Source organism: Neovison vison, chromosome 4 (genome assembly GCF_020171115.1).
Source record: "Neovison vison isolate M4711 chromosome 4, ASM_NN_V1, whole genome shotgun sequence".
In the NCBI taxonomy this organism is placed as follows: domain Eukaryota; kingdom Metazoa; phylum Chordata; class Mammalia; order Carnivora; family Mustelidae; genus Neogale; species Neogale vison.
In genome coordinates, this window is record NC_058094.1 from 125,052,679 (window position 1) to 125,068,126 (window position 15,448).

At 37.6% G+C, this 15,448-nt stretch overlaps 1 protein-coding gene across 2 annotated transcripts in view; it reads left to right on the forward strand.

The window, feature by feature from the left end:
• The window catches only part of CDK13 (cyclin dependent kinase 13), a 121,813-nt gene that overhangs the window by 83,284 nt on the left and 23,081 nt on the right, over positions 1-15,448 (forward strand). For both annotated transcript variants that reach the window (XM_044245654.1, XM_044245655.1), the window contains exons 8-9: positions 15,133-15,234; positions 15,333-15,410. In XM_044245654.1, coding sequence (XP_044101589.1) covers positions 15,133-15,234; positions 15,333-15,410 — 180 coding nt within the window. The remainder of the gene's footprint in view (positions 1-15,132; positions 15,235-15,332; positions 15,411-15,448) is intronic.

A 15,448-nucleotide genomic window follows, 5' to 3' on the forward strand; every position in this document is an offset into this window, starting at 1 on the left:
AAATAACAAAACAAAGGAAGTATTCTTCTTGTTGTTTCTAGAGTGTTGGGGTTTTTTCTCCCTAGCAGAAAAGAGAGTATCTGCTTTCTTCTCAAAAACCTGAAGATATTCAATAGAAATTGAAATTCAGAATATTTACTGTTGAGACCATTATTTCTGGATCCTTACAAAGTTTAGTTTTTACTAAGAATAATAGCTTATTGGAATTACTGTTTGGTTTTTTAAATTTAATGCCAGAGGGATTGCATGTGTTGTCTGTTTTGCTAGGTTATGGAATTTATTACTTGGGAGTTTAACTTAATTATGGGAGTAAATGGGGTGGTTTATTTTCCTTTTTTTTTTTTTTTTTTTTTTTTTAGATTTTATTTACTTATTTGACGGAGAGAGATCACAAGTAGGCAGAGAGGCAGGGTTGCGTGGAGGGGAAAGCAGGCTCCCCACTGAGCAGAGAGCCTGATGTGGAACTCGATCACTCGATCCCAGGACCCTGAGATCATGGCCTGAGCCAAAGGCGGAGGTCTAACCCACTGAGCCATCCAGGCGCCTAGGTTTCTTTCTTTTAAAAGACTTACTTTAGAGTGCGCAAGCAAGGGGAAGGGGAGAGGGAGAGAGAGAATCTCAAGCAGACTCCCCAGTGATTGGGGAGCCCGATGCGGGGCTCAGTTCCAGAACCCTGAGATCATAACCTGAGTCAAAACCAAGAGTCAGACCCTCAACCAACTGAGCCACCCAGGAACTTAGGTTGTCTTCTTTAAAATGTATTTATTCTGTACCATCTAAGAACCTCTTTGTTTTTCATTCCTGTTTCTTTTTTCATAGTTATAAATTCACTTTTTATGGAAATACTGGGTAGAGATATCAAGAATGTAATTTTTTAAAAAATCCATGAAAGAAAAATAAAGCATCATATATGAGGTGTCACATCGGTTGCATTTTTGTGATCTAAGTAAGACCATCTTTAGGATGTTGATAATATGTAGCTAAACTTAGTAACCAAATTTGACAGGTTTTGGGGGATTTGGTTTTTCACTTATTTGTCTAATTTTGGATGTTCTGTTTTCATATTACAACAGTACTTTAGTTTTCTTGAGATTTAACTTACTGGTTGAGATTTAAACTTACTGGTTTTTTATTTTTCAAAGATTTTGTTTCTTTATTTGACCCAGAAAGAGAGAGACAGAAAGAAAGGGAATATAGGCAGGAGGAGTGGGAAAAGGAGAAGCAGGCTTCCCACTGAGCAGAGAGCCCAATGTGTGATTCTATCCCAGGATTCTGGGATCATGACCTGAGCTGAAGGCAGACGCTTAATGACTGAGCCATCCAGGTGCCCCCAACAACCTAGTTTCAGAACATAGTTTCGGTTATTTTTATTTTCATCATTATGTTTGTAAAAACATTTTCATGATCATAACATAGAATATTTTCTTTAATACTTGTTTGTTAATCATTTAAATTAGTGAATTAGGTGATTTGAAATTGGCTTTATTTGCTAACTCCATCTACCTTGGAATTTGCTTTTATGATTAATGTCTTTTTCTGTCTGTGTACTTTCTCAGTGTTTGCTTCCTTCTCATTTAACACTAAGGTGGAAAGTGAGGCAGGACACATCAAGAATTTTGCAAAATTCTTGAATAAATGGTGTGGTTTTTTTCTTGACTAATAAAACCATTTTCATTATCTTTTGTCAATGTTAACTTCTATAAGTTTATTTTAAACTAGTTTATTAAAAAGCTTATTTAAAATGTTTATTTAAGGGGCGCCTAGTGGCTCAGTGGGTTTAAGCCTCTGCCTTCGGCTCAGGTTGTGATCCCAGGGTCCTGTGATTGAGCCCCCATCAGGCTCTCTGCTCATCGGGGAGCCTGCTTCCCCACCCTGCCTCTGCCTGCTTCTCTGCCTACTTGTGATCTCTCTCTGTCAAACAAATAAATAAAATCTTAAAAAAAAAAAAAAAAGTTTGGGACGCCTGGGTGGCTCAGTTGGTTAAGCAGCTGCCTTCGGCTCAGGTCATGATCCCAGCGTCCTGGGATCGAGTCCCATATCAGGCTCCTTGCTCCGCAGGGAGCCTGCTTCTCCCTCTGACTCTGCCTGCCACTCTGTCTGCCTGTGCTCACTCTCGCTCACGCTCTCTCTCTCTCTGACAAATAAATAAATAAATAAAATCTTTAAAAAAAAAAAAAGTTTATTTAAAAAATGCCTATCTCAAACATTTAAAACATAATTATAGCACCACTGTCTTCTTAAAAGTTTTCCTGCCAGCTCTGCTCTCTCCCTGGCTTTTTCTCCTAGCTGTAGAAAATGAACATTTGCTCAACCTTCTAAGGGAACTGATGGTTCATTGTGGTTGGAGCAAGAACCAGGTAATAGATATTTTTATGGGCCTTGTGTGCATATTCTCTAGGAGGTAGGAGGCAGCAGTGTGTATTAAAGGTATAAGATACTGACATTTTATGCTATCACTTTGACTTTATTTTGAAAAGGGGATTGACCTTGTAAGTATGGAAACAAGGGCAGTCAGTTAGAAAGCTGTTTCAGTAAACCTAGGCAGGATGATTATGGTTAGAATTAGGGAATGGGCATAGGTGTTAGAAAGATCAATTATATCATAAGATATAAAATGGTTGAATACGTATTGTTAAACATATCCCAGCTTGTACCCCTGCTGTAAGATTTTGCTTAAGCTACTGGCTACACAGTTTGTTAGAGTAAGTTAAGCTTTTACAACAAACAAAACCTCAAAATTCAGTGGCATAAAAATATGAAATTTATATGTAGTTATCACTTAAGGATCAGAAGTGGTTGTTGCTTACCTCAGTAGACAATTAAGAGTATTTAACCATCTCATTATCATTAGATCAGGGGGTGTCGACTTCATACAGTCATTCGGGGATCCAAGTTGGAAGATCTGCCATCTTCATATGCCTTCCAAGGTATACCACCTCTTGTCAGCCAGAAACTAGAAAAAAGGAGGTAGGGGCGTTATGAGCCAGACCTAGAAACAGCACTTACCACTTACATTCATGTTCCACTGGTGAGGACTTGGACATGTGATCACACCAGCTACAGTGAGGAGGGAATGTAGTGTAGGTGGGCAGCTACCATTGAAGAAAAGAACAGATTTTGGAGGACAGGTAGTAGTCTCTGCTGGAAGTGATGATGTTGTTTTCTGAAACAGGAAACAGGCAGCAAGTGGGTAGCAAAAAATGGTAAATGTCCTTTTGGATGTGTTTAGATACGGGTACTTACAGGACTTCTAAATTTACATGAGTAGTAAAAACAGAAAAGTGATTGTAAGATGATTTCAGTTGGGAAAAAATTACTTTGGTTTCTCTGTACCAGTGTTATAATACAGAAATTTCAGAGTTACTTTTCATGGAAAATATCAAAAGATAAGGGAAAAAATGTGTTTTATAACATTTATGGCATAGGTCAATTGATTAAAAATATCAATAAGTGCTTATTACTTTGTGCCTAACACCAACCGAGGTAATGCCTACAGGTTAAGTATTAGAACTACAGCTATGACAGACAGACTTGGTCTCTGATCGCATTTACATGGTGGTGAAAGAAGGTAGACAAGTCGTCTATGGAATAAAGAATTTAGAATACTTAAATGCTACAAAGCAAATAAAATAGTGACTGTAAGAACACTCTGGGCATATGGGTCATTTTTAGGTAAGGTAGTTAGTGCAGACCTTTGACAAAGTAAAATTGAGCTAGGACCAACCTGAGTGATGAGAATGGGATAACTTAATGAAGGCATAGGCCACGGACATTGCAAGTAGAAGGAGCTCAGCAGCTGTAAAGCTTGGGACTAGACTGGGAAAGTTTAAGAGCTAAACATTTGCCCAGTGTAAAAATAGGAAATAAGACACTTGGGAATATGGTCTTAGCCACTGAGGTAAAGTTTAAATGTTATGTAGTTACAGTAATATGAGCTGGTTCTATGCTTTAAAAAAAAAAAAAAACACCTTAATAAAAAAATGGAGAAGGCAGGCTAGGGATAGGTACAGCAGAAAAACTAGTACCAGTGCAAAGATAATGGTGGCTCAGACCAAAAGATAATTTTGGCTTACACTTTCTGAAATTTTGGAAAATTGTTGGATTTAGGATCTATTTGGATGTAGAAATAATGGAAGTTGTTGATACATCAGATGTGAGATTTGAAGGAAAGAGAATAAAAGATGACAGAAGATTTTTGACTTCTGAAGCATAGGTGTTAAAATCAGACCCCAGATTTCTTTTGTAGGTTTGGTAGGTGTTTCTGCAGTAGATTCTGAGGGAAGACATGGCATTTGTGCAGATGATAAATTTTGTTAGCTGAAGGCTCTCCCATGTTTTTCTTAAAAATATTATAGTCTAAAAGAAGTATAGACTATTACATATGTTGAAAAAATGAAGCATTTAGAGCAATTTAGGTATTTCCTTTAATATAATTCTCTTTTTATTTCTTGTAAGGGTCTTTAAAATGAGCAGCTCTGGCTTGTGTATTTTAATTATCCAGAACCTCACAAGTACCTCAAGGGCCTAACTAAGATCTTGCTCTGAGCAGTTGCTTTATGCCTTTTATCTGTTTAGACCAAAGGGCAGGCTCAGCCATCTGCCAGCCTGGGGACACACCCTTAATGGTGATACTTTTGTTTGTTGGGGGTGAAGGTAAGGAAGACCGTAACTATTTCTCATCTCCCCTGATCCACCCATCTTTTGAATTCCTGGGATTATCTAAGGGCAGAGTATTGAGATCTGTCTTTGATCTCTATTGATACGTCATTGGATGTAAGGAAAAATACATTGAAAATTCAGTGATGGTACTTTGTTTTATTAAAAGTATTTATCAGCCTGAATATATTATTCATTTTACAAATGAAAGCATTTCCACAGTTTTGAGATATTTGTGTTTTAAAATTGAACTTCTGGTGTGCCTGGGCGGGCTCAGTTGGTTAACCGTCTGCCTTTGGCTCAGGTCACGATCCTAGGAGTCCTGGGATGGAACCCCGCAGTGGGTTCCTGGCTCGGGGTGGGGCCAGGGATGGGGGATGTAGAGCCTGCTTCTCCCTCCCCCTCTCCCTCCTGCTTCCTCTGCTTGTGTGTGTGTGCTCTCTCTCTCTCTCTGTCAAATAAATAAATAAATAAATCTTTAAACGAATAAATAAAATTGAACTTTCTGTGTCATATTTTACAGTTGAATGTGTTTTCTGACTTTACATAGTTCTTGTGGCAAAAACTAAGAATTTAGAAAAACTTGAAAAAGCCATTAATTGGTATACATGAAATACTTTTGCCATATACTTAGAAGTGTATTTCATCTAGTTTTGTGTTTAATCATTTCTTTAAAGATTTTATTTATTTATTTGACAGAGATAGAGAATAAGTAGGCAGAGGGGCAGGCAGAGGGAGAAGGGAGAAGCAGGCTCCCCACTAAGCAGGGAGTCTGATGTGGGGCTCGATCCCAGGACACTGGGATCATGACCTGAGCTGAAGGCAGTCGCTTAACTGACTGAGCTACCAGGTGCCCCTATCGTTTTTGATAATGTACTAAATATTTTCACTTCTAAATTTGATAGAAGAGTTAAAAAAAAAACTAGTCTTAATTTTAGCTAATAAAGACAACTATGTTCTAAATGCTGCCTAGAGGGGCGCCTGGGTGGCTCAGTGGGTTAAATGCTGCCTAGAACTTAATACATAGTATATAAAATAATATTTTAAATATTCTTTTCAATAAAATTTAATAACTGTAATTTGTGTGATTTTCCTATATAATTCAACATATTTTTACTTTTAAAAATATATTTAAAAACACTAAAACAAAAAGATAAAGTATTCACTGTTTACAGAAGGATTTATATTAATTTAAACATTTTCTTGAGACCATAGGTATTCAGTTACACTTGAGTTAACAAGACCATAGGTTTCATATGCTTACAGATCCTTGAAATGTTTTTTGAAAACTGGTCATTATAATATTCACAAATTTTTGTTCTCCCACCCAGCTAATGCATGTATGTCAGCTAAACTTAAAAGGCCACATATAGGGGCACCTGGGTGGCTCAGTGGTTAAGCTCTGCCTTCGGCTCAGGTCATGGTCTCAGGGTCCTGGGATCTAGCCCCCCATTGGGCTCTCTGCTCAGCAGGGAGCCTGCTTCCTCCTCTCTCTCTCTCTCTCTCTCTCTGCCTGCCTCTCTGCCTACTTGTGATCTATCTCCCTGTCAAATAAATAAATAAAATCCTAAAAAAAAGAAGGCCACATATATATATTTTTAAAGATTTTATTCATTTGAGACTGATAGAGCGTGAGCAGAGGGGGAAGCAGACTCCCGCTGAGCATGGAGCCTAATGTGGGCTCGATCCCAGAACCCCAGAGATCATGACCTGAGCCAGAGGCAGACACTTAGCCGTCTGAGCCATCCAGGCATCCCTAAAGGCCATATACATGAAAGTATCTGACCCATGCCCCACGTTGTTCTGGGCTTTGTCTGTGGGGGTCATACCAAAATATGGCACCTGGGTTTTTTGTCTTCTGGGAAAGATAGAAAACCTAAAATAGAATATAGTCTTAATATGATTTAAAAAATAAGAACGTGAAATGAAATATTTTGATAATAGAGATTAGAATTTACGGAGATTGGTCTTTCACTATGTCTTGAAGGAGGTGTAGGATTAACAGAGAAAAATAGGGAGGGGATTTCAAATTTGAAAGGAGTTAAGGCATAAACAGGTGAACTTTTTTTGATCAAGGTGTAATTGACATACAGCACCGTATTAGTGGGGCACCTGGGTGGATCAGTTGGTTGAGCGTCTGACCTTTGATGGTCATGATCTCAGAGTCATCAGACTGAGCCCTACGTTGGGCTCCACACTCAGCTCAGAGCCTGTGCTGCTCTGGGGCTCTGCTTTTGCCACCTGCCTCTCTCTCAAATAAATAAATGATAATAAATCTTTAGGGTTGCCTGGGTGGCTTAGTCGGTTAAGCATTGCCTTCCGCTGGGTCACAATCCCAGGGTCCCCAAATCAAGCCCTGCATCAGGCTCCCTGCTCAGCGGAGAGCCTGCTTCTCCCTCTCCCTCTGCCTGCCACTCTCCCTGCCTGTGATCTCTGTCTCTCTGTCAGATAAATAAAATCTTTTTTTAAAAATTAAAATAATAAATCTTTAGAGATTTTATTTATTTTTATTTCTATTTTTATTTTTTTTTTGATTTTATTTATTTTTAAAAGATTTTATGTATTTATTTGAAGGAGAGACAGAGATAGCAAGAGAGCGAACATGAGCAGGGAGGAGAGAGAGAAGTAGGCGATGTGGTGAGATGTGGTGCTGGATCTCAGGACTCCAGTATCATGACCTGAGCCAAAGGCAGATGCTTAATTGACTGAGCCACCCCAGGAACCCCTATAATAAAGATTTTTAAGTAAAATCTTTAAAAAAAAACATTAATCTTCGAATGTAATGATTTGGCAGTTGTGTACATTGTGAAATGACCACAATAAGTCTAGTCATCATTTGTCACTAGAAAAAGTTACAAAAGAAAAATTTCTCTTTTATTCTTGTGACGAGAACTTTCAAGATCCACTCTCCTGGCAACCTTTAACTATGTACTATAGTACCATTGACTATAATCACCAGTCTCATATCACATCCCTATGACCTGTTCATTTCACAGTGAAAAGTCTGTGCCTCCTGAACCCCCTTCATCCACTTTGCTCTCTCTCCTCCTGGCAACCACTTTTCTGTTCTTTATATCCATGAGTTTTTTATTATTTGTTTGATTTTTAGATTTCATATATAAATGAGATCATATGGTATTTGTCTTTTTCCATCCACTTATGTCACTTAGTATAATACCTTCATGGGCCATGCATGTTGTCATAAATACCAAGATTTCATTGTCTTTTATGGCTGAATAGTATTCCATTATATATGTGTAATCTCCCTGTCTGGGTTTTGTGTTTCACAGATTCAGATTACTGCGATTAACCCCAGTCCAGAAGCAGATGATCCTTCTGATGTATCATCAGAAGGTCAATAGTAGCCAAATGCTCCATCACAGTGCCTACACATCATTCACCTCACTTCATCTTCTCACATAGGCATTTTATTTTCTTACATCATCACAAGAAGGATGAGTACAGTACAATAAGATAATTTGAGGGAGAGAGAGACCATATTCACAAGTTTCATTACTGTATGTATTATAAATGTTCTGTTATTGTTGCTAATCTCTTATTGTATCTAATTGATAAATTAAGGTTTATTATAGTTATGTATGGATTAGCAAAAAACATAGTATATATAGGGTTCAGTACTATTTGTGGTTTTAGGCATCCATGGGGGGTTTTAGATGGTATCCCTTATGGGTAAGGGGGGACTACTGTGTGTACCACATCTTTTTTATCAATTCATCCACCTAGAGACACTTAGGTTATCCCATATCTTGACTATTATAAGTAATGCTGCAGTGAACATGGAAGTACAGATTAGTATTTCCATTAGTGTTTCCATTTTTTTAAAATAAATACACAGAAGTAGGATTGCTGGGTCATATGGGATTTCCATTTTTAATTTTTGAAGAAACCTCCATACTGTTTTCCATAGTGACTCTACCAGTTTTTACATTCCCACCAACAGTGCACAAGGGTTCCTTCTTTACATGCTTGGTAATCCTTATTATTTCGTGTCCTTTTGATAACAGTCATTCTTACAGGTGTAAAGTGATCTCATTGTGGTTTTCATTTCCCTCATGAATAGTGAAGTTGAGCATCTTATATGCCTTTTGGCCATATGTGTGTCACCTTTGGAAAAATGTTTCTTTGGATCCTGTGCCCATAATTTAATCAGATTTTGGGGAGTTGTTTTGCTGTTTGGTTGTATGAGTTCTTTATATATCTTGGATATTAACCCCTTAGGAGATACATGATTTGCAGATATTCTTCCATTCAGTAGGTTGTCTTTTCTCCTGTTGATGGTTTCCTTTGCTGTGCAAGAGCTTTTTAGTTTGATGTAGTCCCAACTTATTTTTGCCTTTGTTGCCTTTGCTTTTGGAGTCAGATACAAACAAACAAACAAACAAACACCTGATGTCAGGGAGCTTGTTGCCTGTGTTTTCTTTTAGAAGTTTTATAGTTTCAGGTGTTAACATTCAAGTCTTTAATCTATTTCAATTTAAGATTTTGTGTATGACATAAGATAGTAGTCCAGTTTTATTCTTTTGCATGTGGCTATTCAGTTTTCCCAGTACCATTGATATTTAAGAGATTGTCCTTTCCCCAGTATGTATGTATGTATATATATATATATATATATATATATTTTTTTTTTTTTTAAAGATTTTATTTATTTACTTGTCAGAGAAATAGAGCACAAGTAGTGGGAGCAGCAGGTCAGGGGAGAAGCAGGCTCTTTGCCAAGCAAGACACGCAGTGCAGGACTCAATCCCAGGAGCCTAGGATCTTGACGTGAGCTGAAGGCAGACGCTTAACCCACTGAGCCACCCATACGTCCCTCCCCAGTGTAAATTCTTGCCTCCTTTATAATAAATTACTTGACCGTCTATTCATGGATGTATATCTGGGCTCTCTATTCAGTTCCATTGATCTATGCATCAGTTTTTATTCCAATACTGTAATGTTTTGATTACTGTAGCTCTGTAAATTTGTTGAAATTAGGGAGTGTGGTGCCTCCATGGCTATTTGGAGTGTTTTTGGGGTTCTGTATAAATTTCGGGGTAGTTTGCAGTATTTTTGTGGAAAAAAAAATGCCTTTGGTCAAAAACCAGTAATGTATTATAGATTGGCTAACTGAACATAATAAAAAAAAATGCCCTTGGGATTTTGATAGGAATTTCATTGAATCAATAGATTGCTCTGGGTCATGTAGACATTTTGATGATACTAATTTTTCCAATCCATGAGCATGGAACATCTTTCCATTTATTTATGACTTTGGTTTCTTTCATCAGTGTCTTTATGGTTTTCAGTGAATAGGTCTTTAATCTTCTTGGTTAAACTTCTAGGTTTTTTTTTTTTTTTGATGCAGTTATAAATGGGATTGCCTTCTTAATTTCTCTTTCTCATACTTTATTGTTAGTGTATGGTTGATTTCATATCCTGAAATTTTACAGAATTTATTACCTTAAACAGTATTTTGGTGAAGTCTTTAGGGTTTTCTATATATAAAATCATATCATCCACAGATAGTGACAGTTTTACTACTTCTTTTTACAGTTTTAGTGCCTTTTTATTTCTTTTTATTAACTAATTGCTCTGGCTAGGATTTTTTCAATACTATGACAAATAGAGTGTATAGAGTGGGCATCATTGTCAGGGATTTTTGTATCTGTATTCATCAGGGATACCGGCCTATAATTTTGGTTTTTTTTTTTTGTGATGTCTTTGGTTTTGTTATGAGGGTAATGCTGTTCTTATAAAATGAGTTTGGAAGTGTTTTCTCCTCATCAATTTTTGGAAGAGTTTGGGAAGGATAGGTATTAAATCTTCTTTAAATGTTTGGTAGAACTCATCAGTGAAGCTGTCTTTCTGGTCCTGGACCTGTTTGTTTGGAGATTTTTGATTACTCATTCATTCTCCTTACCAGTAATCGGTCTGTTCGGATTTTATTTTTCTTCATGATTCAGTCTTGGAAGATTATATGTTTCTAGGAATTTTTATTTGAGCCTTTTCTCTTTTTCTTGAGCCTAGTTAAAAGTTTGTTGCCTTTGTTTGTTTTTTTGTTTTTGTTCTTGTTCTTTTTTCAGAGAACCAGCTCATGGTGTCATTGATCTTTTCTGTTGTCTTGCTAGTCTCTATTTCATTTATTTCTGTTCTTTGTTATTTCCTTCTTTCTAATACCTTTGGGTTTTGCTTGTTCTTTTTCTAGTTCCGTTAGGTATAAAGTTAGATTGTTTATTTGAGATTTTGTTTTTTTGAGGTAGGCCTCTATCGCTTTGAACTTCTGTGTTAGAACTGCTTTTGCTGCATCCCATAGATTTTGGTAAGTTGCATTTTCCATTTTCATTTGTTTTGAGGTTTTTACTTATTTCTCCTTTGATTTCCTTATTGACCCATTGGTTGTTTAGTAGCATATTGTTTAATCTCTATGTATTTGTGATTTATTTCCCAGTTTTTTTCCATTCACTTCTACTTTCATACCATTGTGATTGAAAAAGATGCTTAATGTGATTTCAGCTTCTCAAATATATTGAGACTTGTTTTGTGGCCTAATGTAATTTATCTTGGAGAATGTCCATATGCACTTGAGAAGAATGCACATTTCGCTGCTTTTGGATGGAGTGTTCTGTATATATCTTTATAAAACCATATGATCTAATTGGTTGCTTAAAGCTGATGTTGCCTTATTGATGTTTTTTGTCCACATGATCTGTCCATTGGTGGAATTGGGGTATTAAGTCCCCTGTATTATTGTGTAAGTCCCCCCATTAGGTCTGTTAATATTTACATTATCTAGGTGCTCCTATCTTGAGTGCTTAAGCATTTAGAAATGTTAAATCTGGGCACCTGGATGGCTCAGTTGGTTGAATGACTGTATTCAGCTCAGGTCATGATCCTGGATTCCTGAGATTGAGTCCTCCATCAGACTCCTGGCTGAGCAGAGGGTCTGCTTCTCCCTCTGACCTTCCTCCTCTCATGTTCGCTTGCTCTCTCGTGCTCTCTCTCTCTCTATCAAATAAGTAAAAATTTTTTTAAAAAAAGAAAGAAAAGAAATGTTATATCCTTTTGTTGGATTGACCCCTTTATCATCATAAAGGTCTTCTTTGTCTCGCTCGCTCACTTTTTTTTTTTTTTTAAAGATTTTATTTATTTTATTTGAGATAGAGCACATGAGCATGGAGGTGCCGGGGAGAAGCAGACTTCCCACTGAGCAAGGCACGCAATGTAGGGCTCAATCCCAGGACCCTGGAATCCTGACCTAAGCCATAGCCAGGTGCTTAACCAATGAGGCACCCAGGCATCCCTCTTCCCACTAATAAGTGTCTCTTATTACACTCTTGGTTTTAAAATCTATTTTGTCTGACATAAGTAAAGTTACCCCTGCTTTCTTTTGGTTTCCATTTGTATGAAACGTCTTTTTCTATCTCTTTAAGGCTTTGTGCATTCTTAGATCTGAAGCAAGTCTCTTGTAGGTTGCAGATAGAAGGATCTTGTTTTTTTGTTTGTTCGTCTTACTTATTCAGCCACTCTGTGTCTTTTGGTTGGAGAATTTAATCCATTTATATTAAAGTAATTATTAAGAGATCTGTACTTATTACCATTTTGTTCATTGTTTTCTGGCTGGGTTTTAGTTCCTTTCTTCCCTTCTTGCTCTCTTACTTTGTGGTTTGGTGGTTTTCTTTAGTGCTATGCTTAGATTCTTTTCTTATTATCTTTGTGCATCTCTTATAGATGTTTGCTTTGTGGTTATCATGAGCTCACACATAACAGCCTATATATAACAATCTATTTTAAGTTGATGGCAATTTAAGATTTTTGTTTTTGTTTTTAAAGATATCCTTGTTTTAGAGAGAGCATGCATTGGAGCAGAGGGAGGGACAGAGGGAGAGAGAATCTCAAGCAGACTCTGCTTAGTGTGGAGCCTGGTGCAGGACTCCATTGACCTGAGCTGAAACCAAGAGTTGGACCCTCAACCAGGCATCGTGATAGCAGCTTAAATTTGAATGCATTCTAGCACTCTACATTTTTACTTACCCTGGCATTTTATGTTTTTGATGTCACATTTTATATCTTTTTCCTTTGTATATTCCTTAACTGATTATTGTAATTACAGTTCGTTTTACTAATTATGTCTTTTAACCTCTATAGTAGCTTTATGTGATTTAATCCACTGCCATTAGTCTATCTTTACCAGTGAGATTTATACTTAAATGTTTTCTTGTTATTAATTAGTAAAGAAAGTTTCTTTTCAGCTTAAAGAATTCCCTTTAACATTTCTTGGAAAGCCAGGTTAGATGATGAAATTATTTAGCTTTTACTTGTCTGGAAAACTATATCTCTCCTTTAATTCTGAACTATAACCTTGCTGGGTAGAGTATTTTTGTTTGGGAGTTTTTTCCTCTCAGCACTTTGAATATAATGTGCACTTTCTTCTGGCTTGCAAAGTTTCTGTGGAAAAATCTGCTGAGAGTCTTATGCAGAGCTGGGGGAGGGGAGGTCCTTTGTATGTAAAAGTTGTTTTCCTCTTGCTCCTTTTTAGATTATCTCTTTATCTTTTACTTTTGACATTTTATTTATACTGTGTCTTGGTGTAGATCTTTTGGAATTCATTTTTATAGGTTCTTTTGGGCTTCCTGGATCTGGATATCTGTTTTTCCACGTTAGGGAAGTTTGCAGCCACTGTTTCTTCAAATAAGTTTTCTTCTGAGGTTTTACCTTTTTCTTTCATTTGGACATATTTTTTCTGTTTCCTCTTTTTGCTTGATTGTGGTTATTTCTATGTTTAGGGAAAACAGCTATCTCTTCTAGTCTTGAAGGAGTGGCCTTGTATAGGAGATGATCTTTATCTTTCAGCCTTGCTCTAGCTCTTCTGTTTCTCAAACCTTTGTGTTTGTCTAAGCAGTCTGATTTATATTTGATAGGAACCAACTATTGAGGATGTTCCAAGACCCGTCAGTGTTGCAAAGGCAGGGCTTTCAGTCAGCACCTAGATTCAGGCTGATTGGATGCCAGACCCTCAGGCAGCAGCTTTTAATGTATGCAAATATATATTGTCATATGGGACCACAGTTGTAAGTCCTCTGGCCTGCAGACCAGGTTAATCTGGAGATATCCCTTGGACTACAGTTGGAAAAGTCAGAGCATAAGATGAAGTAAAAAGCTCCTTTCTGAGAGGTACCAGTAATGAGGTCAGTAGAGAATGCAAGGATGGTGTCCCCTGCCCTACTGTCCCTGAGAACACCTCTGTAGACTTAAGATGTGCGGCAAACCTGAAGTCTGCCCCTTAGGCTGAAGCTCCAGGACATCTAAGTAGGCCTTCTGCCCAGAAAGACTAGGGGTGTGTTTCAGTCTGTATAATGCCCTGGGCATGGTAGCCTGCCAAGAACGGTTTGATTATTACTTTCTCATGGGACCCAGAAATGCAGGTCCCCCTGGCCACCAGAGTCAGGTGATCAGGGAGCATCTCCTTTGTGGAGTGTATGTGACCAACAGCTTTAGTGCAGCTGGGGGAGAATATAGGACTGGGGTGCACCTGCCAGCTTTAGTGGGGCCATAGGAGAGGGCAGGGTCGGAGTGCACAGTGCTATCAGAGTAGAGGGAAGGTGCAACAGGGGTGCCTGGCAGCACCTTTGTCCCTGGACAGAGCCCCAACAGGCCCCTGCCCCTCTTGTGGCTGGCTTAAGATCAGCCAATGAATCTTCCTCACAACAGTCTAGTGGCTTTTCAGACAGCTGCATTGTGTTCATCCCTGGCATGAGTGACTCTGCAGGCAAGCCTTTTAGAGAAGTATCTCAGTTCCGTTCCCTACAGCCTATTTGGTCCACCAGATAAGCCCTACTGGCAAATAAAGAGGTAGCAGTATGTGTCTATCCTCTCTTTTAGAAGGTGACAAAAGAAATTATCTTGATAAAGTATCGTATCTATTACCAGTGGTACTTTGCAGAATAGACCTCAACGACTACAGTCTACATTTACGTACTTTGTATTTGCATGCTGAAGTGGAGTTGCAGTCAGTGAAATATTGTCAAAAACATGCCCAAGTGAAAATTTTTGTTAGGTTATTCCAATTTGTACTTTATCTTGCCACACATTAGTAATTTGCCAGATTTGTAAAAATCAGTCAACTTCCTTTAAGTCAGTTAATCCCCTTTAAAGTTATGGAAAGGAGAAAACAGAACGGAACAGTTGGGGCCATTTTTTGACCAGATAACAGTTAAAATCAGCCAACTACTTCTCATTTTTCTGTCTTAAGGAAATTTTCAGTTAATCATGTTGCTCTCAAATGTATTTTTTTTTTCAAATGTATTTTTTGATCACATATGTCAGATGTAATAGCATGGCTGAATTTAGTAGGCAGATGAAATTGGTTTTAGTTAGGACTGTAGGATTGCTTTGATCAGCCAAAATAATATTTCTTAAGAGAATCTCTCTTATTAACAGATATTAACTCAAAAGAGTGCTTTCTATGTTTTTTAGTCGGCCGTATACTAACAAGGTCATCACTTTATGGTACCGTCCACCTGAACTGCTGTTGGGAGAAGAAAGATATACACCTGCTATTGATGTATGGAGCTGTGGGTAAGATAGGCTTACTGACTGGTTTAATTTACTTGAAATTTTTGGTAGTAAAGTAAAATCATATCATTTTATAATGATGCACATTTTTTTTCCTCTAGCTGTATCCTTGGTGAACTCTTCACAAAAAAACCTATATTTCAAGCAAATCAAGAACTTGCACAACTAGAGTTAATAAGGTAAGCTCATGATTGTAATATTTGTTGAGGGGTGTTTA